The sequence below is a fragment of the Patagioenas fasciata genome, chromosome 9, assembly GCF_037038585.1.
Source record: "Patagioenas fasciata isolate bPatFas1 chromosome 9, bPatFas1.hap1, whole genome shotgun sequence".
Lineage (NCBI taxonomy): Eukaryota > Metazoa > Chordata > Aves > Columbiformes > Columbidae > Patagioenas > Patagioenas fasciata.
The window spans coordinates 13572688-13598674 of NC_092528.1; the positions used below are offsets into that span (position 1 = coordinate 13572688).

Sequence of the window (25987 nt, forward strand, 5' to 3'; positions counted from 1 at the left end):
GGTTATATAGTAAAACTGGAAAGAGGCCCTGGGTACACAAGTGAGTTGGAGGGCAATTAGTTACAGCACCTCAGAGCTGCCTCTGTGTTGGGGAGAAAAAGGCTCACGCTATAGAAGCAGAAAGCATTCTCATTTAGAAAACCAATACATGTATTTTAGTGCTTTCACTAAGAGGACACCATTTGCAGTTCTCAAGCATTTTTGGACTTAACTAATCTAGAGTTCATATGCCTTATTTAAAACATCATAATAAGATGATCTACACAGATGTCTATGCAAGCTTTTCTGACTACAGATCAGTAACAGCTTCATTGTTTCCAGTTAGTTTTGGTTCAAACTATAAAACAGGGTGAGAAGTTTAAGCTGATTAAAATACATCTTGTAAAAACAAAACAAAAAATACTATATACCACAAAGGTTACTCAGCCACCCTTCAGAGGTGGAAAGAGTTTGTGAAACCCTTTCAGATTCCTTCTATTGCTCCTCAATACCCCAGAGAGCAGTGAGCTACGCCACATGTTCACAGGCCAACATTGTGGCATTCCCAGCGCCAGCAAGCCAGCCAGTGCCACGTGTGAGCATTTGAGTCTGTGACAGCAGTGGGTGACTGCAAAGGATGAGGATGCTTCCCAGCATGTCACCACCCTTTCTCTGTGAGAAAGTATCATGAGACAAGTGTAAACACCTTCTGTGGCTGCAGTTCGTGTCCTCTGTGCCCATTAGCTTGTAGACGCTACTCATCCCATCCAGTATTTCTCTAATACCTCAGACAAGTCCAAGGGATCTCAGGGAAGGGCTTGATCCTCTGATACTCTTTGCAGACCTCTGAAGGGGAACCAGATAAGAGGTCTGCATGAGCTGGCAAACAGGACACAGGATAGGGCTATATATCCCTAGCTGGGAACATGCAACAGTAGTCTCTCAGCTCACTGGTTCATCATGGGCCATTAACCCCACTGCTCCAGCTTATTCAGCTCCAGTGCAACACACTGACAAGTTCTCCCTCCAACCTAGAATTTGGACACAGGTCCTGTAAAGGAGGAGACAGAGCCTACAATGGGGGTTGTGCATTCAGAGAATGGAAGAAAAGATGGATCATCCAAATAGACCAAGTGAATATCAAGAAATATTTTATTGTACATGTAATCAAAGTTTAAAAAACAGACAAGAAGGAGCAAGGGCCAGATTTATCCAGTATCTCTTAACTATGCAGGGTACAGAAATACAACTAGAAAAGAATTAGCACATATTAGTACCCTCTGCTCCCCTTCCCTGCCCCAACGAAGGAGATTATACAAGTGAGATTAGTAATGCTTCAAATCAAGCCTTCTCAGTATTTGCACGCTTGAGCTGATAAAGTGTGTTCAGTTTCATGAGAGAGTATGTGCCTTCAAAATAGCTGTTTATAAACAAAATCACTCTTTAGTGGTTTGTAAGCATTACTCATTCAACACCAAGAGTATACTTAAATGACTAATGACTTAGCAGCCATAATTGTCTGGTTATATCTGAACTGATGCTATCTTTAGGTATATTGATTACAGAAAATAGATTCCTATAGGTTTAACGATATGTAGTAGAGGATATATTATTATCTAGTTGCAAAACCATAATGTAAGTGGCTGTCAAGAAGCAGAGGAAGTATTCACAGGGAAAGGGAAGCTGCATGCTGAGCAGGGGCATGTCAACTACTCAGAACTAAAAAGGCTGAAGCTCAGGAGTGCTAGCTGTTACACCTCAGCATCATTGGTGTAAGTTTAAGAACGCCTGGTTTGAAAACTATGCTATTCATCCCACACCTACATCAATCACTGGGCTTAACCTGTGACCCTAGATCCTCCTTACCACAGCACAGGAGGATCTTGCAAGTTCTACCAACGTAACTCATGTTCTGCCTTACATGCTGCGAGGAAGAAGGCTTCCATTCTCCTCCAGAGCCAGGTAGGAAGCCTGAATGTGAATGCAGAGCATTACCAGGGCTTAGACACCCCTTCAACCACTCAGGTTCCTTCCTAATTTACAAGGGTGAAGGATTTAACAGCAAAAAGCCACAACTTTTCTTCCCCAGTATGAGCTGATTTTCTCTCAACAGCTCAGAAATAAGCCTTCACAAAAAAATGTAAGCTATACAGCATGTAGCTAGGGATGAATCAAATCAGTGTGACAAGTGCTAAATCCCAAACTGAAGGCAACAAATTTTGAGATTCCCACATGAGAGATTTGTTTATTCTTCAGTGGCCCGATAAGCCAACTTCCAGAGAAGGCCCATGGAAACATGGACAAAGCCAGATCCAAAATAACAGTAACTAACATATTCTGGATTCTAATGCCCTTTGGAGACTATCAGCTTTTTGGCTTAAAATGCAAGTAAATCATGATATATTAACGATACCACGATCTTCATCTATTTCAGCTTACAGCATGGTCCAATGCAGATTATTAGTGTCAAGTTACACACCTAGGACTTGAATTCACTAACACTCATAGCACCATTTGATTGTTGCTGTAAATAAAGACAGTCTAACCCTAAAGTCCTCTGCCAAAAAGAACCTATTACCTCTGATAGTTGTGCAACACCACCTACTCTGGGCCAGCAGACCTACCCACATTTTTTTGTCCTCACACATATGCATCTGTTTTCAGAGAAATCTCAAGAGCTCCAAGCTTAAACTCTATAACATATTACCTTAGCTTTCGGAGTTTCAAAACAAGTTCTCCTTGCAATGTTCAAATGTAGGAAATTCACACAACTGACAGACCAATTTATTGACAATATCTCACTAGTTATTTCCTGTACGTGTCAACTGCACAGTCATAAAAACCTCTCAGCTCTTCTTCATACTTCTCAGCTCTGAAACAGGAAAGGATCAATATAGGTATCTCAGGATTAACAGACCCAGGTGCAGGCAAAAAAGCAGCTGTTCTGTACCTCAGTAATTATTGCTTGGTATTTATCTGTTTTAAGCAACACCGAAGCAGTATTTGAATTTATGCTGCATTTAAGAAGAGACAGGTTCCCTACCATTAAAGAAACATCAGCCTTTCCACAGGAAAAAGTCTCTAAAATTTAGCTGGCCATTTTTTCTTAGCCATTACATTTAACAAGGCCATTCTAACAATATTATAGAGTTGTCAAAGTATATGGCTCATAGCTACAGCCTGTCTTTGAAGTAGATTAGCTGGGCTGCACATTTTCATAACAACTACAGAAGTTTACTAGCTATGCTAAAACACCACTTAAAGAGCCTAGAATTGTTCGAAGACTCACCAGCTACCTAAACAGAACAGCTGCTCCACAAAAATGATTTAACCAATAACTGAACTTGAAGACAAACACTACAAGAAAGCCAATAAAGGAAATCTTGTGTGATCAAAGGTTCTTTTACTATCTCATCTGAATGAAGCTACCTGTCACTTTGAAGTATCTCCTCCTTCCATAGGAATAACCAACATACCTTTTGGAGGCAGTTTAGACAGTGACTGCTCAAAAGTATTTCTACAGAACTGCTTTTTGGAAGAGAAAATAAGTTATTTTACTATTCGCACAAATTGTGAATTTACTACACTCATTTTACTCTAATAATGTTTTAGCTACAAGGTATCTGTACAAGATATATCAGCAGAGATAGCATATTGTTAACACTACATATGTAAACTGAGAAACAACAGGTCCTTTCATCAAGGTGTCATATTGCAGGTAAGCCTTTTTACATTAGTCTGAGAGGCTGCAAAACCGCACTTCTGCACCAAGGAGATTCCTGGTGAGCCCAACAGAAACGCTGTGCTCTACATAGGTGACTGTCCATCCTGGAACAGCAGCAGGAGAAGAATCAAGCAACCGTGTTTGCGATAATATTCTTAAGAAGGATTCCATTCATTCGGTGCGTATTGCTGTACATAAGGTGCATAAACCTGTCAGGTATGGGATCAGCGTGAAGAGAAGCCAGTTGCAAGGCTGCAGCCAACTACTGGCGTCATGTCCCAGATCTGGAAGAAAATATTGTAGAGAATTATATAGCATTATTATAAGAACTAGAAGTTACCTTTATAAGAGGCACAGAAGCAAACAAAGACCTCCCTGGGCACAAGGTAACAAATCCTGTTTAAACTGTACTTGAGAAAAATATCATGAAGAGTTATACCAGCCTTACAAGCTAAAAGCCAAATTATGGCTCAAGAGTCTTCCAGAAGTTCTCTGTAGGTCTGTTTTTAATAGTGCTACGCAGTTGTTATAAATATGCTTACAGAAAACCAGGGACAGACTGGAACAGTCTCAGTCTTGACATGCATGGAGGATGTATAGCCTAAGCTCAGCAAGATTCTACAGCAGCCTGTTTTCCATGTCACTGACATAACCTTGGCTTTTAGTGGCATGCCCCAAGAAGCCAGGGAGCTCAGAGTAAAGAAAGCCTGCACATTTCATCACGTCTGTGTCCTTAAAGCCATTGCCAGATTCTCCTACTATTGATGCCTGCTTTGCTTGTCCAGAGGACACCGAGTAACCAGTTCTGACAGCTACAGACTCCACACAGTGGAGTCACAGACTATTTCCTCATTCAGCTGCAGGAACAACAGTCTGCAAGAAATACAATTCTTGCTGGCCACAGCCAGCTTTCTAGCAACAGTTGTCAGAATGAAAAAAGTATATACAAACATTAGTTCACTATTAAATATCTCTAATAAATGCAGGAAGGAGGTACACTAATACCTTCACAATCCGGTCGCTCCCACAAGTCACCATTAGCCCTCTGGAGATGTCCATGGACATGTGTGAAATGTTGTGTTTTCCTTCATGAAAGGTTGCCAAGGAAGTACGGCTGCAAGAGAACAATTCAAATGAAAGCCAGCCATCAGATGAAGCTTGATAGTATCATTACAGCAGTGCAAAATAAACTTACAAGAAAATTAACTTGCTCAAGTACTAATAAATCAGTCCTGAGAACTGCAGTGCCATATTAAAGGAGACAGAATTAAATTAGCAAGTCATGCTCAGGCACTGCTTGTGTAGTTATATAGGTGTATGTGACATTTCCTGGCCTTCTGCAGCCTGACTTCTAGTAATACTAGAGCAGAAGTGGGACACTGCATTAGTAAATAATTCCACTCTTGGTTATAAAGTCAAGCTCAGCTACATTTTTTCCTGCTGGCTATAGCGAGTCAGCTATGGTACAGCACCTCCCTTTTTCAAAAAAGGCAAACAAACAAAACTCCGCCAAACAAAAAAAAACAAACCAAAACCAAATACAAACAAACAAAAAAACCCCACCAAACACAAACCAAAACCATCACAACACCAAAACCCAACAAACAACACCACAATAAAAAGTCCCAAATACCCCCAAAATTGGCATCTGATTACTTTGGTCCTTTAGCATTCCATGTATCCAAGGAGATCACAAGACAGTGAATAGTAAAACGCTGTTCATAAGATAAAACCGGGGTTCATTCCTTGCTAAGAGGAGTTTAATGAGACAGCAAATGATGTTTAACCAAAGTTGCCTGCACAGGGCTGTGAAGAGCATTCCCGTAGAAACGGTTTTCAGTAAGTGTACATGAACTAACGCATACACATCCTGGTAGCTGTGATGCATTGTCAGGCACCTGTTTAGCAATTTTAGGTGCGATCAACATCCTTTTACCTGAACAGAAGTCTTGAGACAAATGTTTCAACTCTAGAACTGGGCTAATGGAAAAGAAGAAGTAGAGTGGACAAAAAAGTTGTAATACCACATCCAATCCAAATCAGCCTGCAGAGCCAGCTGAGGGATCTCTGCCACTGTAGTGCTTCGAGTGCCCAAGGCAAAGGTGGCCTGTTAGGAGAGAGTCAGCTTGGCATGTTTGTGTGGCATTGTGTGTGGATGCGGAGCAAGCACAGGTGTTTCTGCACCTCAACAGTATTACTTTAATTTATTCCTCCTTAATACTCACTCTTCATCCTTGATTGACTCAAAACAGGAATCACAGACACGGACCTGGAACTCAAATCCCATGATCGGGTAACTTGACCGTTTGGTGCTGCACTTGCCACACACTGCTTGCCCACATTTTCTGCAATGATGCTTCACGAAGGAAGAAGAAAACAAATAAACAAAACACATCACTATATTGTGCCAATTGACTACCTTCTCCAGTGTTCACCGAAAAACAAGAACGCTTCTGTTTTGTAGCCTGCTAGGAAGCAATCTGTTAGGAAACCCTCTGTTACTTCAAGCAAAGACCAAGGACTCTGGAATTCTGAACAGTTGTCTTGGTCATTCATGAGTTTACCTCCATACTCTTCCTATACATTCTCTTCTCCTTTTGCAAGCTCCTTCTGTGAGAGTAGGGGAAAAACAGGCTTCAAAAAGCAACCAAGGAAATAACAGTCTAAGAAAGCCAGAAATACAGGCTGTTTCAAAAAGATGGACCCAACATGTTACATAAAAATTTATAAATGGTTTAATGAGTTACCAAGTTTTAGTAACCTTTTTTAAATGTTCTGTGTTCCCTCCACCTGCTGTATGGACTGTAAGAGTTTCATTCATGGACAGTTTGTGGTTGCAGAGATAAAGTGATTTCAAACTGGGTCCATCTTTTTTAAACCCCCTGTAGACAGGTGTCTTGGTGCCTGTCCAGTCCCTCCAAAAAGAAAGCTATCTGAAAAGCTTTCATATTGCAGCCCAGTAAGAGCAGGGTCATCATTACACCATGTTAGACTGCAATTTGCTCAGTTTTGGCATATTGTATGCCACTTGACAAAACACTTTAGGATTAGCTCCAGTGTATACAAATATTCAGATAAATTCAACAGAGCACTCCCAGCACAGCTTGCTTTGCCCTGTTTGATATAACTGTTTCCATAGAATTCAGAAATGTCTTAGCACTGCCTAGAAATTGTGACCTCCCAATGAACCCTCACTTCAAAGCAGCAAAAATACCAGCAGTTTAAAAGATCTAACAGCTTTAGTGGTTTTCTATTTGCATTTTGTTTAAGTGCTGAAGCACAGCTAAACACTCAAACAAATGATCTCACCTGCCTCAATCCTAATGTTTTTGTGTCCCACATTTGCTTTATATTCCAGAAGAAAGGTTGTTCACACTTCTGACAGGAATCACTTTCTAGCCATTGAGGAGCCTACAAAAAAGCAAGAGATGCAAGCCATCAGAATTACTTTTCTTCATGCAACAGCCAAGTAAGTTTGTTTGAAGAACCAAAGCAAAATTTTACTTGGAAAGATGCCCTGTGTCAACAATTGCCTATGGTATAGTGAAGAGGAAATTTAGAACAAAAAAAACTCCAAACCCAAGGCTACAGTTATTTGTTACCTATACACCACCTATACTCTTTAAGCCCACAGCAGTATGTTATGTTACTGCCTTAATAAGAAAACTAATTCTAACATTTAAATTATTAAACTTGCTGCAGGCTTTCCAAGACTGCTGCTCTGGTTGCCTACGTGATTTTTAAGGGCCAGTGTAATCCCAGTTGTAGAAGCTACGAGGCAGTCATTCCCTTTAAGAGGTAGATTCCAGAAGTAAACTCTGAAGTAAATATCTCTTCTGCTTCCCTAGGATTGCAGTTTGAAATAATTAAGAACTCATCTGCATTTTCCATCCTGCCCACATCTTCATTAAGCATCCCTTCTCCCACCCACATATTTTTCCTGCCAGAAACGGACGAGGCCAAATGAAAATAGAGCTTTCACATATTTCAACACTCTCAGATATTTCAACTGAGCATCCTTACAAAGGACAAAGGCAGACACAATATTTCTAGTACACAGGCTTGAATTAGAACATGTATATTCTATATCCTTTACACATGTGATGTGGGAGTCTCCCTGAAACCCAACAGAAGGAAGGCTGGAACAAAGAAGCTTTTCTTCTCAATTCACTTACATCCATTGTTGATAGAAATAAAGCAATAGTATTGTCAGTTGCACCACTTCTCCATGAAAATTTTTTAATACCAGATGTCCAGTTCCTGCAACCTTGATTGCATCCCCCTCCTTCCCTCATGCTAGTGGAAAATATTGTAAAGTGGAGTAAGAAGTCCAGCGTGAGGGGTGGGGAGGAGAGTAGAGGAAATTATTGGCCTCTCCACCACAAGCTGCTTCTTTCAGTTACTTCTAATAGCATGTTTCACTTAATGGCATTTTTGAGAAGGCAAACTATTCTCTGGTTCCCTCTAGCAGAAAAACATGGTATTTTCCTGTTCTCTTCATCTTAATTTCAGGCATTAAATAACACGTGAAAACCTGTCAACACTATTACCAACATACAGTTGGAAATGCCCAAGATCAATAGCATGACTGTCAGTGGAGTTACCACTCCTTTTAATCAAAAAAGTTCATCTTTTAGTCTTACATGCACTATTGCATGTTTGAAGGTACCCTATAACATGACTCACTAGCTAATGTTTCAGAGACAGTGTGTTCATAATTCTTCAAACATTTATTTTCTTTGGTTTTGGACTGCACTGGATTATGTTCTTCCAGTGAGTTCCAAGACATCATGGCTGCTCTAACCATGTTATTTTAATTGTACTAAAACTGTCTATTACTCAGGAGATCCCTTAATTATTGCATGCAGATCCAGAAGCAAAACGGCCACATCTTGTTTTACCAATTGTATTATAAGTAAATTCCTTGCAACTACAAAGCTTCATAATATCACAAAAGTTTTGAAGATAGATCATCATGCTGAAAACGTTAGGAGCATCACAGACAGCATTCAGTGTGTTTACAGTGACAGCTTAACATGACAGGAAACACCTCTTAATCACGACACTTGATTTAGGGAAAAGCAACAGGGCAAGGAAGGCTGAGCCTCATATTCTACTTCATAGTGCAACCAACACTAAATCCTTCAATTATGGTTTAAATAAAGATAGTAATAATATGCACCTTTTCAACTCTTATGATGGATATGAGCTGATGCAGAAAGAATGTGCACAGCAGGCTCAGTTCATGTATACTGAGGTCTTTAAAAAAAAAAAAAAAGTTGTCTAGGGACTTAATCTCTACATTTTGAACTGCATCTCAAAAACAGCATCTCACTTCTTTAGCTGCTTTGACATGAGTTGAGAACTTATTTCCAGACTGCTGAAGCACAGTCCATTTATATTCCAATGGCTTGTCTGCTTTAGAGTGTTCCAGCAGCAAGGGCTTTAGCTATTCCAGTGATCATGTTGTCTCACTGCAATAAGACTCTAAGCAGACCCAAGCCAGTCCTGCATTTCTCCTGCCCTGGGAATCCATCTGGTACAATGCAGTATGGACAGCCACTAGAACAGAACGGGTTTTAATAATAACATTCATCCTTTAAGTTTCAGGCAATATGAAGAAAACAGGCTGCAGAACTGACCAAGCAAAGCCACATCAGCCCCTGAAAAGTGAAGAAAAAGAAATCTTTGACCTAGGACATGATCTTACCTCTTCTCGGCTGATATCCATGTTCCAAACAGCAATTCCCCCATCAGCTGAACAAGATACCAGCTGCCGTGTCAGCTGGATATAACAGATAGCCTGCACCTTGTCACTGCAAACAAAATAGACACTATTTACCCATAAGTATTTAAATGAAGCTTAGTTTCCCAGCAAAGCCCAATTTATCCTTGTAAAGCTACCTAGGAAGCCAAAACTGACTTCCAAACACTTTGCTAAGTCTTCTAAGTAGAGCTATGAAGATGAGTGAACAGATGCTGTCACCTAAGCACTGCCCTATTGTCAGGATGTTGCCTAGCAGTATTCTTACAGGCTTGACCAGAATACCAGAGATACAGTTCCATGTTAACATTTGCTGGCAGTAAGTACTGACAGTGAGCTGAGTGTCAACTGGCTCAGAGTGGGCATGCAAATACTCTTCTGTGTTGGCAAGGAGAGACAGTTATCCAAACAGAGAGAACTGGAAAAATAAAAATAAATATATTTGTTTCAAGATACAGCTCGGAAGCAGATAGAGCTTCCATTCTTGCTACAAACCACAGTAAGTCTGTAGCTGCAAAGCAAAGCAGGCACTCACCAATAAAATAGATTAATCCTAAATAAAGAGTCATGGCAAAATAAGTCTATCCTAAGAAACTAAACAAAGGATCTCAATAGTATTAGACTGCTTTGCAACATCCACGTTCAATTTTAAAAGCCATTCTACTTCTGAGAAGAACTTACTGTCCCATTCAGTATGAAGTTTAATGCTAAGTGTGATGTTTGAAGAGAAATTAACAGTGTTATAAGCCTTCAGCAGGACACATGATGCAGCAGTAACAGCAGTACAAAGTCCTCCACTCACTGACTTCAGTTACTTTTTTGTAACCAGTACTCTATTATTAGTTCTTCAGCCATAAAACTAAATCCTCCAGATTTAACAGGAGTTCTAGGGCTAAGGTTGTCAGTCTTGATCAAAAGTGGATGGAGGCATCTAAGGAATTAGACAAAAGGAGAACACACTATACAAATACATCTTTAAGCACAAACAAGATCTCTACTTTCTAAGTAGAATATATCTTCAGTGGCGAACTGCCTGTCAGACTGAATTAAGGCCCTAGATTTAAAAATGGCAGCTAGTGTTGTGTTTCTATAAAGAACTGATTAAATACAGACAACCACCTATCTAATCCACAGAACAGTGGAGATGTGACATGCTTTTCTGAAGTCTAGAGACCCACCCCTGTAATTTAGCCAGTTTATCACCTCACTGATAGAAGGAGACAGAGAACAGGAATATATTGAAGCTTATTCTACATGGGCACATGAACATTCTTACGCATTAATTTTCTAGCCCCACCCTCATAGGCAACATTGTGAAGTATTTACAACACAGACGCATGCAACTCTTACATAAAGTCTAAGCAAGATGATTTAGGATGTTTATCCACCTCTTTCTATAACCTACTTTTATGTTATATTCTCACTGCTCATGTTTGCTACTTCTAAACCATGGATAAAAAAAAAAAAAAAAAAAAAAAGAGGTTTATCAGTAACGCTTTCCTAGTACTGATTATCCTTCTTGCTCTTCAAAGCCTTCAGAGTTCTGCCAAAAGTTATTTTCTCCACTATTCGCCAAGATTCAAATATCTTGCCATGCTCTTTAGTCTTCCTGGGACTCTGTTGTCATTATAGAACACATAGGAAAAACAATACACCATTACATACTGATGTCCCTGGAGCAGCAGAGTCCGTCCCTTCCTTCCACCAATATCCCACATGATAATGCTGTGATCAGAGGCACCGGAGAAGAGCAGTCGTTGAACAGGATCCCACCACAGGGAAGTAATACTTCCTAGGAAAGAACATTATGCGATTAGATCTAAGGGAGTCACTCCCCAACACAATGATGCTCTTCTGGGCTATTAAAGTGAAAGCTGAGGTACTCTCTTACTATAATAAGAGACATTGAAAGCCTTAAGGCAAAGGACAGCATGCAACAGCAAAATACAGTCCTGCGAGAGAGGCAAAGAGCATTTGAAAACAGAACAAAATATCCCTAATAAGAAAATGAGATACAAAGAATAAGCCAGAAAGTTTAAATTACAAACTATCTGCCCCTAGTATTTAGGTAGTTGTTAAGAGCTGGCAGGCTGCTATGTGATCTTTGAAGATGAAACGTACTAAAACTTGCCAAGCAGAGACTGGCATCTACAATGAAACGCTTGGTGAGTGGTTGCAGGGCAGCACGCAGCATTCACAGGTAAACCCTTACATAACCATTTACAACCTCAAAATAGCTGGAATAAGAACCTGACAATTTTACTGTAGTTAGCAAATCTGGCCACTATGTATTAAATTACAAAACTAAATTTCAGAAGGTCCGACCTGGCTGTGCATCTCATTAGTGAGACATAGAAAGAAAGGAGTCATCTGACAGTAGCAGTCTAATACTAAACCCACATGCAGGTAATGTGGACAGGAGACTAAAGAAGTAATTTTGTCACTCATGCTGCCTATAGTTTCGAAGTCGCAGACATCCTTCCCTTTAAAGCGTTGCTCAGTGGTCATCAAAAACCCTGTTAGCCTGAAAGCAAGATGAATAGTAATTACAGCCAATATCAGTCCTTTCCAGCTCTTTTGAGGAAGAGATTTTTTTCTTGCCTCCTTTAGGGCTATACCATTTTCAGACTGACCCATTTGAGAATTGCTGTCTCCAAGAGAACAGTGACCATCCTCACCATAAAAGGCAGTTTGAGTATTATCTCAGCATTACACAGAGTAGGCTGTTAAACATGGAGAATTCTGGAAGTTGATTTTTGAAAGACAAGTTCTAAAACCCTTTGCACTGCAAAGCAAACCCTGCTTGCTTCTGAAGTCACAGTTAGGCAAGAGCTGGAAAGGAAACAAGATGGAGTCAGATTTTTGAAGTCTGGCAAACCTAGTTGCACTCAAAGAAGAACTTAATGCCATTTAAGTTTAGAGTTAACAGGCCTTGGGAATATTACACAAATATTGTGGAGGAAAAAAGGTTACACAATCTGTGTCGTGGTGTTTTTGGTTTTTTGTTTGTTTGTTTGTTTGAAAAAAAAAAAAGGCAGAGAAGGAAAAAAATGAAGGAGTTACTATTACACCAATTGAAGAAAAACCCGTTTCTGCCTCTCAAATTTAACCAAACTCTATACTGAATCAATCATTGTTTTGAATACCACAATCCCCTTAGGGAATTTATATATAAGCCAAAGTTGTCTGCTAAACAGACAGGACTGCTGAAGTTGGTGCCTGGAAGCCCAGCGCAACTCAATATATGCACAACTAGTAGTGCCATGTCGAGACATAGATGCTATTGTTAGTCTGAAAGCAGTTATCAAGGAGCTGCATTTTAGCACAGACTAGTGCCAAAGCACACAGAGGTAAAGGAGTCTGTAGGGCCAGAAGAATTATTTTGCTCTTAACTGAAACAATCTGAAATGCTGCTTGAAAGCAGAAGAGGCATTTATCACTTGAAAAATCTCAGCTTGCCTCCTTCATTCAAAGCCAGCTTTATCATTTTACAGTCAGCTGCAAATCAGGAGTCTACCCAGCTTCAACAAAGTCTACTCTGTACTACTAAACAAGGCAGCCTTTTCCAGCGAGTCAGAGACTTACCCAAACTATTTAGCTGATTTGAAAGTTGGCAGTGCCACATGGAAGAGGCACTAAGTCTTGTCTCTTCTTCTCAGCACATTATTAAATTACATATTCTTGGGTGATTTGCATTCTTGCCTTACTCATTATAGCAGACAGTAGCTCCATATCATGTTACAGACTATTTGGTTCTTCATCTAAGGACTTCAGCTATACCACACAGGATGAGAAATCTGGCTTTGACTAGACAGTTTTGATCCTAAAAGGCTCTCTAAATTTCTTGCATATAGCTTAGTTTCAGCTAAACATAGGAAACTGAACTAGAACCTCATGAAGACTCATCAGAACAAAGTCTGTATTGGGAAGAATTAAGTGGCTTTTTAGAATCTAGATTGGGAGTTGCTAAAGCTGCTTTAGGTATTATTATAGTACTACAAGGTCACCCAAAAAAAAAAAAAAAAGTAATAAATTCTCATCCTTTCTTTTCAATGTTAAGGACACTAAAGCTTTAAAAGGTGGCCATCTAGTGGATAACTTGTGTTTAAATTAATGCATTTGTTTACCTTTACTTTTCACCTATAATACAAATACCTGTCAGTATTTATAAGGCTAAGATTTCCCCTCACCAAGAACATGTCTGTTCTTTAAGAGACCGTTGTATGTACAGCTTTGAACAGTTTGATAACTACCACTCTGCACTAGTTTTTTATCCAATATCTATCCTTAAGAGGTAGATATCCAACTGAACATATCCCAATTTACAAAGAGGTACTATAATCTAGGTCAAGTAGAATTAAGAGGAAAGAGTTATTTTACCTTCATGCCCTTTGAGTGTTGTGATAACTGAGCACGTATTCTGCTCAAGCTTCAGGAGAGTGATCTGCCCAGAATAATCACCAACAAATGCATGCTGAGTTTCATAATCATATCTGAATACCAGTCAAGGTGGTCTTAAGAGTATTTTACGGGACTGAAACAGATAGCCTAGCTGTCAGCTACAGAGTCTGAACAAATTGGAAAAGAACATCTTAATATGTCAGATAAATATTTACATAACTACTTCTAAAGGAGATGGAGATCATAACAGTAAACCCTTTTCACTCCTCTCTTCTCTTCACCTTTGCCTACATGTGCAGGTAAGACAATATGGAAAATAAGTGAGAAATGTTTTAGGAAACCACTGGAGAAGCCATGAGATAATTCATGCTGTAGTTTAAGGTAAGCCAAGTATATCTAGACCATTTCTAGCAGACATTTACAGAACACACTCATGATCTTCTACAAGAGATGCCAGAACTCCTCAGGCTACTTGTTGCAGTACAGAGCTACCATCAGGAACACCTCACTGGACATTGGGTGGCATTCAGTCCTACCTACTATCTGCTCCTACGAACTCCTAGTTTTCTAGCAAAGAAACTTAATTTTAACTTAATAGAAAAGGTAATTTTTTTTCTCCATTTTCTTAATAAACTGTTCAATTATTTGCAATAGCATTAGCTATAGAACCCATTGAATTCAAATACTGAGGCTTAGAAGCATCAAGACTATTGTGAGCTAGTCTCCTAACACACACACACACACAGAGCACAGTATTAACCCAAGTTCTGTGCTCCATGTGAAATCTTTCACAGGACACAAAGTCCCTGAACTCTTAAACAAGGACAGCAAAAAGAGCAACAGTACAATACAAACCTGTCGGCTCTTCAGTCAGTAAGGCAGGGTCTGTACAGGTGGGAGACCTCAAAGAACAGCCATGCTGCTGGCAACCAAGCAGGTGGCATTCCTCTTAGTTTCTTAGCACTACACAGGCATATAGCAATTTTAGAAGTCTTTGTTTTTTTTTCCAAGAGATGTAGTTGGCCTCTTTCAGCTTTTGAATCATGACACTTCTACATCACTGCCACTAACTCTCATACCAGTACTTCCACTTACTGTCAGGCCACGTCTAAACTGCCACCATTAACAAGTGCTAAAAAATGGTTTTAGAATTTAAAGTACTTAACTAATCTTCAAATTTTTTATTACATTTTAGACTACTGAGTTTGTAAGTCTTTTATGTAGGATAAAGAATGCCCTGAAGTACTTACAGTTGAATAGACAAATGGAGTTCTTAAGCTACAAATGCTGCAGTTAAAACTAATTTGCAGGAAAGCAGCTGCACAGAAACAAATTGCTACCAGCAATGAATAAAGTTTCAATATACCTTGTAGCTTGAAGATAGAAAAGATTTATATTAGCAATGACAGAAAAATTAAAGCAGTCCAAAGAGTTTTCCTAACGCTTTGTGCTCTAGAAGAATAAAAATGCACACTGGCATCTGTCGAACAAAGTGACTTGCCTAGGAAGTATGCAGGTCAGGTTGTAGATACAGTTACTAGTCACTTCCACAAGATGCTACAGACAAACATCTCAAACATCTCGCAGTACACACTGCGATGTCTGTAAGGCAAGGTCACAACATCCCCTTCTACCATCTAACAACAGTTAACAGAAATAAAGGTATTAAACATCTAATCAGAATAAGGGTTTTCAGACTTGAAAGAGATCTCGCTCTAGCTTTTTCCAGGAAAAGGAGGGAATAAATTGAGCTAAAAGAACCAAGTATTCTTCCAGTTTCAGGGTAGCAATCAGTTTTCAAAGGATACTGTAGACATGAAGCCCAGGAGGTGAAGTAATGTCTCCCCAGCATAGTCCCACTCCTGGTGCACATCCAGCTGATACACTTGTCGTGACCGGTGCTGATAACCCACTCTGATGTCAGGCAGAAAGTAATAGCAGACACTCGATTCTGATGAGCTGTGAGAAGGAAAAGATTCTTACTTTCTCCTAAAAATCAAAGCAATGCATTCTTAGGTTCTAATTCAGAGAGACACAGGTTGAACATGATATCTAAGCAATGTCCCATGGAGATGTTTTTACCATCATTATTATACTTGCCTCTAGGCTGAATTAAAAGGTTAGCATTGTTCTGTGTGGTATTTGCCTTCTGAATGGCTTAAGTGAACCAAGCATGCCAGCCAGTTAATTTAAGTCTTTCTCCCACAGAGAGAAGCTGTGTTCAGCCCAGATACCCAGGATGCTCTGGTTAAAGAGCAAGCAAACCCTCAGCTTCCTCTAGTTAGGCCAGGACTTCTGGGGAGAACGTAACACATCTAAAAACCTTAACTGCTTGCTTTAAGTGCCTCTTTTCCTGACCACAGGGGAGCTATGCCCAGATTCATGCTTTCAAGCACCTGAAAGTGTATCTAGTCCAAAGCATTCAAACTTGTACCTGTGATAGCAACCAAATCCCACCCAGCTTTGTTTAGAACACTGCCATTAAGCATGAAATTACATGAACATTAGAAAGAAACTTCCCTGACTCCCAAGTAATTCCCTTGAGGGACTTGTCAAGTCATCTTTCTTATGATAAAGGGAGGTTTTGTTGCTTTAAGAACAAGGTGTCTTTCTCCGAAGCAAGAACACTGCTGCTATCAGTGTCAGGCAGGGAGTCATACCACAAGCTGCACTTTGTCTCACTACATAATCTGCAGTCTTTAAGAATCTCCTTCGGGTCTTTCACATTAATATTCCAATTTTAACCACTAATCGAGTTTCGTATTTCCTTTGAAGATGTGCAGGAAAATGCTGAAATTTGCATTTCCATAAACATGAGAACAATCTCTGTTCCCTATGTACCAAAAAAATAAGGTCTTTTTCATCCCTATTGCCCTCCTAAGACGACAGAGAAAGCAAGGACTGTCTTCAGCTAGAAGTAACCAAGCTCAGTGATTACAGAAAGTATGGATGGAAATTTCAAATACCCCAGTGCACCTTTAGAAAGCTCTTACCCTAATGTTAATGTAGTATAATTACTTGAAGAGCAAAATCTGAACTCACTAGTTCTGACTCATTACACTCGCAGGCTAATGACGTACTGAACTTAGTGATAATGACTGCAACCCAGAGTCAGCTGACTGAGGATTACTCAATAACAGAACATTTATCTTATGGCTGTTATCCCCAACTAAATTACAGTTAGAAAGTCAGTCAGATTTAAAGCATATTTGGACTTGAGTGATCTGTGACAGTGTCCAGTTTTGCAAATATTTTAGATGCCTCCCCTTCACATAAATGTTAGTGTAGACATTGGTTAACAGTTTACCTGGATAGGTCTTCACAAAGTTCATCTTATTAAAGTCCTCTGAAATATGAAACTCCTAAAAGCAAAGTGGAACCATTAGAAAAGATACCACAGCAATACTAATACCCAAAAAAGAGCAGTAACCTCACCAGCCAAGATTTGCATAGCAGCAATATATCTCACTAAAAACTAGCAGTTTCTCAGGCTGGGGTATAGCACACTGACACACCAACTACAAATTAAGGTTATTATTGAACTACATTTTCAACAGGGAGCATCCTTTCAGAACCAAATTTGCTGAAGGAAGATTACAGGAAGAGATAAGATCTCATTTGTCCCCAGCAAGAACAAACAAAATTGTATCTTGCAGTACTTAGGATTTAACTATCTGGGACTTCATACCGGACAGTTTTAAATAAGTGTTCACTATTTGATCCATTAGGCTTACTGAAATTTTAAAAGTCCCAGCTTACAAATTCAAGTAGTTATCACTAGAATCACTATTCTATGCAGTTCTGAGTAGGCCATTCACAGCAGTTATCAGTAAAATCACTTTATGATGCTCATGCAGTATGCTGGTTCTTTATAGAACAGTTATTTTGACCTTATTTTCATAGAGAAAGGAAAGCATTAAAGCACCTGAGAGTCACAAGATTCCCTCTTTTGCCAAGAAAAGCGGGAAAGAATACAGACCCACTTTCTGTTCTGCCATATGTGTCTGCTCTCCAGGAGAGGGAGAACATTACAGCACAAGTACAGAAAGACAGAAAGAAGACTTCTCAGAAGGAAACAAAACCAATCCTGCCTCTTGGAATTTTAGAGCTAGTGTTGAAATTTTTACATCATAAAAAGATTTGCAGCAAGAAAATCCAGAGACAGGTGCACAGCGATACAGGCAGATCCATGTCCCTGGCCAGATGCAAGCTAGCTGCAGTTCACAACCCCTGTTAGCACCCTGCCATGGTGCTCTGCCCAGCTTAACGTACTCCTCAAAATAATTCCTTGATGAAGTATAATTGCTTGGGTCCGCTGCTACACTAATGGCTCAATGACTTCTTGATGCGAGCTGGCTCACATCTAGCCAGAAGAACCCTTGTTTATTTGCAGCCCTCCCATGTACATCTCAGGTGAACTGCCAAGAAGTTCAGCCATTTAGTAGTAGCTGCATTCCAAACAGGGAAAGAAAACCAATCATCAGCTGCAAGCAACACCTGATGCTCACAGACAATCTAACCAATTCTAATTTGCATTTGGAAGAAAAGTCACAGCAACATACCATGATAGCCCCGTTATCCTGGCCTACAAATATTCGTCTGCTGTCATGATGATAAGCCATGGCTGAACATGGTGCTGTCAAAAAAAAGGCAAGTACATTACAGTTATTGAAACAGAGGTATTAGGATACACATAGTGAGTTATTTGCCAGCATTTGAGACACCTTCCACTGCAGATCCACACAGTGATTTACCTAGTGAAGGATCTGGTTCTGACAGAATACCGCCTTAGATCTCACCCAACAGGCAGCTAGTTTCAAATTAAAGTCTGAGCTAGAGTCGCTGCAAAGTTCCTGAATTCAAGATCAAGTGAATCCAGCACATGGGGAAATGGGAGAGAGGGATTCCCACACAGAGCACTGGTACAAAATCCCGGCTATGCTTGGCCATCACTTACCATCTCCAGCACTGTACTTACATGACATGGTGTGATAGATGCTGGGCCAATATTGTCCACTGTCTCTCTTCAGCCATACTCGTATTGTTCTGCATCATGGGAAGAACAGGAAGAAGACAGTTTTAAGTAAGTGCATCATCCCTTGCATCTGAATCAGTTCATTACTTGTATAGCAGCTCCAAGCCTCTTAGCTTCTGTGCTACTCAAACATAATAATTAGAGGAAAAACATAATAGAAATAATAGTACGCTAACATAACAAGAATAACAGTACTAAGCATAGCCACCCTTGGATTCTACAAAACTCTTAATAGATGGGAGTTTCAGTAAGTATGAAATGGAACTACTATTTCAGCTGACCTCAGATATTTGTACATATTGGACCCCTTTAATTCCTTCTCCTTGGCTCCAGCTGATTTAAGTCAAATTCAAGTTGCAGGAACTTTCCAGCTTTGGCAGAGCAAGCCACAGCTTGTTTTATAGCAAGTTAAGTGTTTGATATGTTTTAAAAAAAATAAAGAATCACAAGTCATTCCATTATGGAAGTCTGAACTTCTACAGCTTCTCTGTGCAACTCATCCTTCAGCAAGCCACATACTGAATATTAGTAGCAGAAGCACCTCATCCTCCAGATCAGCATATTACTGACATCTCCATCCCCAAATATTGATGTATGGATCCATAGTGGACATCATATCCAGTTCAGTATTATTTCCCCTAAGCCATGCCTCTGCTCCCTCATGTAGAAACACAAAGGACAAGCAATGTTACTGCCACTGCTCCTCTGGTCTAAATATGAACAGGACTGATTAGCCAGTCAAGTGGGAATTGAAAGTAGTTGACAAGATGACTTGGATAGCATATTAAGGCTCTTTATAAAATTGATTTCAGTTCGTAACCATCCAGAATCAGGGGGGAGAGGAAAAACATTTAGCATTATACCACTCTCACGACTGGCAGAAGGAATATAAGAGAATCAGCAAGGAAGTGGAAAGTTATTGTCATTTAAAAACATTTCCACAATAGGCACATTTCAAGGGAATCTACGTCAAGAAGTTAAGAGCATACATGTAGACAACACCATTAAGGTTATTTTAAGCCTTCTTGAAATTTCCTCTCCAAATAATTGTTTGCCTCCTTGCTACTGTTTAAATCCAACTTCCTTATTCCTAAACAGAAAGCTAAACAATCTGTAAATATGTTTACCTGGAAACACTGTCAAGAGACTTCATTAAGATGAGTTGTTCTGTTTACTTTAAGCTAAAAAAGACCTGGTATTTGATTTTTTTTAGAAAAAAACTAAAGGATAGGTTTTCTAAACATGATATAGGATTGCTGCTAAGAATTTAACAAAAAGAGCACAGGAGAAGACTGGTATCTTGCATCAGAACTAGAACTTTTCAGGTAGCATTCTCATTTTGTAATCCATTTAAGGGCTTTTCTTTAAAAGACCACTTAAAAATAAAGCCGACAATGCCCACCCTTAATGTAGTACTTTCCTTTTTCTAAACCTTTAAATCAATACAGCTGAGTACACACTGCCTCAAAACAACAATTTTCAGCTTTGAATCAAGTCAATTTTCCACCAGTTCAGTGGCAAACGCATATTACTCCGGTCCATTAAACATCAAGACTGTATCTTAAAAGCTGTCACTTCCCCTTTACAATAACCCACACCCTGCCTCATGATCAGAAAGTAAAGACTTCAGAAGAGCAGTTGCTATTTCTTAGTAACATAAGAAAGCAAAAGAAACAATGCTTCCAAGTCATTCTTACTACACAAATGCCAGTGGTAGTGTGAGCTAGCACCTGTGCATTTTAATGGTTTTTAAATCTGCTTTTTAAAGCAGCAACGTCATACTCAAACCACTCTGAACATCTCAGATGGTAGCTTCCACCCTTATTAATTCAACTTTCACTTCTAGCCAAAAACACGTAACTTTTTTTATATATAAAAAGACTACTAGTTATCACAGTGATTGTGGCCATGCATTGCTGATTTTCCCAAAGTAGACTTTGTTTCCTCTCAGTGTTATGGTTGATTATACTAAACCAGAAATTAATACAAAGGAAGCAAGGATTTGCTTTTTCTAAGCAAACAGCATCCTGGAAATACAATTCGTGCATTGATCATCAACAATACAGTCCCCCACTAAAGTGGAAAGTCTAAGCAAATACCTGAAAGAGATAGTAAAATTAACTTCCAAAAGCTTCTTATTTTGGTTTAAGATTTAGACTTTGCTAGCCTCATGCTTGCAAAGATAAGGTGTAAGACAGCTTTATACAAAGTTCTGATTGAGCAAATTTGAAGAGATTGTTTCACAGTAGTCTGCAAATAACCTGTGCCAAAATTCCACTAACAAACAATTGCTTTTGTAGCAAGAACAGACTGCATTTTTCTGGTAGTCAAATAAAGCAGAGGTATTTATACTGCTATTGACCATGTTCCCAAAACATGGAATTAGGAATCTGGTTTAAGCACAGTGCAACGCAGGCTCAAGAACACAGCTTGCAGCTGATGTTTTTGTGACAGAAATTTGATAAAAAGCATTAGTTTTAACCAATAGTTAAGTTCCATAACTGAAAAAAATAATACTGCAATTTAAGCAGCAGTTTCAATGCAACAGCAGTTGCTGATGGTCACAGAACACCAGCATTCAGATGTGCTAGTGACTCTAGAGACCTTGTCAGCCTGTGGTAAGTATAATACCACCATTTTGCATTTAGGGTCTTGTACACTAGCTTTACAATCCCTCAGCATCCCCACCTTCAGCTGGGAAACACTCATCTTGCTTTAGTTATCTGTCTGCTGAGAACAAGGACAGTAAGGCCAAGTCCAGAGATGTGACGGTATCACAGACCTGCGCAGCCCACACTGGACTATCTCAGCTGCCAGAAAACAGGCGCCAGCCTGGAGCAGGCGGATCCAACTCACAGCTGGTACCCGAGCTGCCTGCCCAGGCTGAGGGACACACCGCAACAATTCCAGACATTGTCTGGGAGCCATGGTCAGGCAAGATGCCCGTAGGGACACAGAGTTAATCATCCTTTCTAGGTTAAGTTCTGAGAAAGTGTCACAGATGGCAAGTCTCCTGCCAAAAAATTAGATTGGGAAATTTTTCTATTTAACTCCAGCAGATATTCTTGCTTCCCTTTTTGGCTTCAAAGATTTGTATTGGTACTCACAGATCTCCTATGGCATCTTTTGTACCCTCAAAAAAACCTGGAACCATTACTTCTCATTCTAGGAAATATCATTTAAAATAGAAAGAACTACAACTCCTCTAACTAGAGGATAACCTACAACATTCCTGGAGAATGTCTGTGCACCAATGTTTTCCTCACTCAATTTGTACACACATTCCTCAGGTTATTATGAAATACTTTGCAGCCTCAGCTGTATTAAGATCTAATCAAAAATACTTTGGCTCTGCTCTTTTGGTACACCACTCAAAAGGCACACAGTAGCTCTTTTGCTTCTTGAACTCTGTACTTTGCCTGCTGCTGGCAGCATGATCAGTTATGCAGTATTAACACCTACACCCCATTTTTAGTGAACAAATAGGAGAGCAAGAAGTTTGGTAACATGTTAAACTCTAGGTGACAGATATGTGAGTGAGTAGGCTTTGATCTGATGTAGGAATTATCCCAGATTAGAGATAATACAGTGCAACTGTTTCTGAAAGTTTAAAGATCTAATTAAACTGCCAGGGGCCCAAAGCTTCTCTTAGAAATGTACATACATCAAAGGTGGGTAACACCTCTGCTCCCCTTGCACAGGTCTCTATCTGACATCAAAACTTGCCCAGATAAAGATGCATCTGCATCCTTGGCCCCTATCAACACAGTCTATCAACACAGGTCAGACTGCCGACCTCCAGTGTCAGAACTTTACACTTAAAGGTTGGTATAGCCTGCTACAGAGAAGCCTCTGCAAGCCTGTCCCATGAAATTCTGCTCAGGTTTAACCCTTGAAAACTGCTATTTCCTCTTCTCTCCTTCAAGAAGCACATCAAAATAAACCAAACACAAACATGTTAAGATTCAGTCCACACTGGCACCCGAAAGGCGGGTGCATTCCACTACATCCTGCACAGTACTAAGGCACCAGAAGAACTGCATGTAAGAGTGGAGTAAAAAGGAAGCTGCTCAGACCCATTCACAACTTGTCATCCAACACGTACTACAGAAAGTCACTTCCACAGGAAGGGAAGAGACCAACAAAGACCATCTTTCAATCAAAGCTAGAAAACACACCTAACACATCCAAGTGTCACCACTTGCAGCCAGCTAGGTACAATTACTGCTGTGGTTTAACAAGAAGCAATAGGTACTACCGCTTTAAAGGGTCAAGATTTAAATCCTGCTGCTTTTACATAAACATTACTTCAGTGAAGGGAGTCATCTACCTCTTTACCAGGCATGAAATTTCATTTTAAGCTATAAGAAGTACTACTAAGCTGTAAAATCAAGTTCTGAAGAGGCAGCCACTGTTTTGTGGAGTCACAAAACTCAATTTCCCTTAAACAGTCACCTTTCAGGGCACACATTGCACAGTATGATGCTCTACAGTCTAAGAGCATGAAAGCATTTAATATGTCAATATCTAACTGTACAGTTTGAGAAGCACACATGCCATTTGTCCTCTGATCCTGTTAACACTGTGCTGAATGCTTCCAGCACCCCAACCCCCAGTATTCTGGAAGCTTGAGAAAAATGACCAAGATATCTTCACATGCTAGAAGTTGACAGTATAACCCAAACACTAATTTTAATGTGCTTAAGAGCACTACTTTGATGGTCCATTACAACAGGCACTCAATCTGATGGCTGAAAAAAATATTTTTGAGGAATAGGAGCCTGAATGCAAGTGCTTCAGAAACATATTTTCGAATAGCCTTTAAACAACATAAGGAATCTTTGGCTTCAGTTACCCCAAACTTATAGTGTGTGTACTTCAGGCTTTTAGAATTTAGTGATGAGTTTTTACTCCAGCCCTGACAATTGAAAGCTCATCTAAGAATTAAGTGTACTAATCTTCAGGAAAAAAAAAAAATAAAGGTGTGTGGGAGGGCAGAATCCAATTAGCCACTTTAAAGAAGTACTACTACAAATTCCACTACTTCTACTGCCTATTTTCTGAAGAGTTCAACTGGCACTTGAAAACAATTCTTAGCATACCAATGAAAAATACATTCTTATCGCTTCTTAGAACCTTCAATAAGTGCAGCTATAGCTTCCCATTTTTAATATCGAATTTAAGTTGCCAGGTCACTGAGAAGTCTGAAAAATTTGGCAGTGTTTCTACCTGATCTGCATAAGAGCTCCATTACACATCCTGTACAAATTTTGTTGCTTTAACGCCAGATGATTAAAACCTAACAATATCTGGTAAACTTCACTTAAATCAGGATAAGTTTACATCCTTTGCACTTGATTTGTTCCCTCTCCCCTACAAATCCTGAATGCCTTGGCTAACAGTAAGCTTATAAAGTTAGCATATGCTTTTGCTAGTTGGTTTGTTTGCTCTTTTTGACCTACTAATAAATGCAAGGAAAAAAAAAGTTTACTGGTTCAGCTAACACTAAGGTTCTTCTGACTTCCAGCACTCATACCCTACCAGGTGTCATAAGGTCAGGCTTTTCAAACCAGAATTCATGCAAAAATTAATCCAAATTAAGTTTTAGAAGTTTTATATTACAACAGTAAAATTATCCCTCCACCAAGCTACCGTTTCATACTTTAACATGCTCCTTTCAAACACTGCTGCCGTTTCTGGACGGGACCTCTTAAGAAGCATCTCCTACTCCACATTTAAAAGTCAATTTCCACATGGCATGGGGGAACTTCCAGCTCTCACCAACACACTGCAGACCCCTCACCTCTCTACTAGTCAATAGACCTATGTGCTACCTGCTTCCTCATTTCCACTTTCATTTACTCTGAATAACTGCTTAATGACATTATCAACTCCTGTGACAGATGTTTCACATGCTATGTGAGCCAGTGCCAAGGATCAGGATGAGTCTCTGAAGACATTTTCCCTTCCAAGCAGAAACCATTGTCCTCAGCAGCCCATCACCACCTCAGATCCTCACCCCTTGAACTGTTTCAGCCAGAATGAAGCAGGTTTGAACCATCAGAACGGGCTTGTCTTGGCTGCAGCAGCTCGGGGAGCTCCACCTCTCCGGACACACAGGGGAAGCTGTAAGATGCCTACAAGCAATTTAGCCAGCACAGCTGCAGGCAGAGGAAAACGCGTTCTCACTTTTTCGATTCTGCCCATCACCGCTGCAGAGCCCTTGTACGCACACAAACGAGCAGCACGTTTCCATCTCGTTCGCAGGGCCTGCAGGCACACACAGCACAGCAGCGCTTTCCGATGGAGGGGCCGCTGTCCGTTCCCCGCAGCCGGCCGGGCCGAGCCGCAGCCCCGAGGCTGCCCCCGAGACTACCCCCGGTTCGCGTTATTTTCCTCCAGCGAACTTCAGCTTCGGTTGTTTCCTCACGGCCGCAGGCAGAGCCACTGCTCCGCGCCTCCGGCAATCTCACAGCCTAAACCCTCATTTTCCCCCCGCCCCGCCCCAGCTCTCCGCTCCCCGGCCCAGCCCGCTCCCGCCGCTCCCGCCACCTTCCGCGGGGACCGGCCGGCCCGCGCCACTGGGCTCCGGGGACTCCGGACCGGGGGCTCATCCCCCTCGCCAGGAGAACAGACCGCCGAGCGCAGGGAGCAGACCGCCGAGCGCAGGGAGCAGACCGCCGAGCGCAGGGAGCAGACCCTCCCCCCGTCCAGGGGCCGCTCGGGCCTGCCTGCCTGCCCGCCCGCTCCTGCTCCCGCCAGCCCCTCGCTGAGCCCCGCCGGGGAGCGGGTCCTGAGGGGCCTCACCGCCCCGTGAAGCGCCTCGGCCGGCCGGGCCGTGGCCGACGACCTTCGCTCACCTGTCCTCGCTGGCCGTGATGACCCCGTCCTCTTTGGGGATGAGGAGCGCGGCGCTCACCACGTCCTGGTGCCCCTCGACCTTGCTGAGGAGGACAGGCCGGCTGCTCTGCGGCCGCGAGTGGATCTCGGCCGCCATGTTGCCGCGGGACCGGCCCGGCGCCCGTCAGCTGACGGCGCGGGGAAAGCCCGGCGGCCGCCGTAACGCTGCGTGTAGCGGCGCCGC

At 40.9% G+C, this 25987-nt stretch overlaps 1 protein-coding gene across 1 annotated transcript; it reads right to left on the reverse strand.

Moving 5' to 3' along the window:
- Positions 1–1113: 1113 nt before the first annotated feature.
- On the reverse strand, positions 1114–25987 carry WDFY1 (WD repeat and FYVE domain containing 1). The gene is made up of 12 exons (XM_065844626.2): positions 25764–25987; positions 18847–18914; positions 18431–18504; positions 17176–17230; positions 15677–15827; positions 13848–13960; positions 11133–11259; positions 9414–9519; positions 7013–7114; positions 5929–6059; positions 4709–4817; positions 1114–3987 (listed from the first exon to the last, which is right to left on the reverse strand). Exons 1-12 carry the CDS (start codon positions 25898–25900, stop codon positions 3928–3930), a joined length of 1233 nt encoding a protein of 410 aa, XP_065700698.1. The 5' UTR covers positions 25901–25987; the 3' UTR covers positions 1114–3927.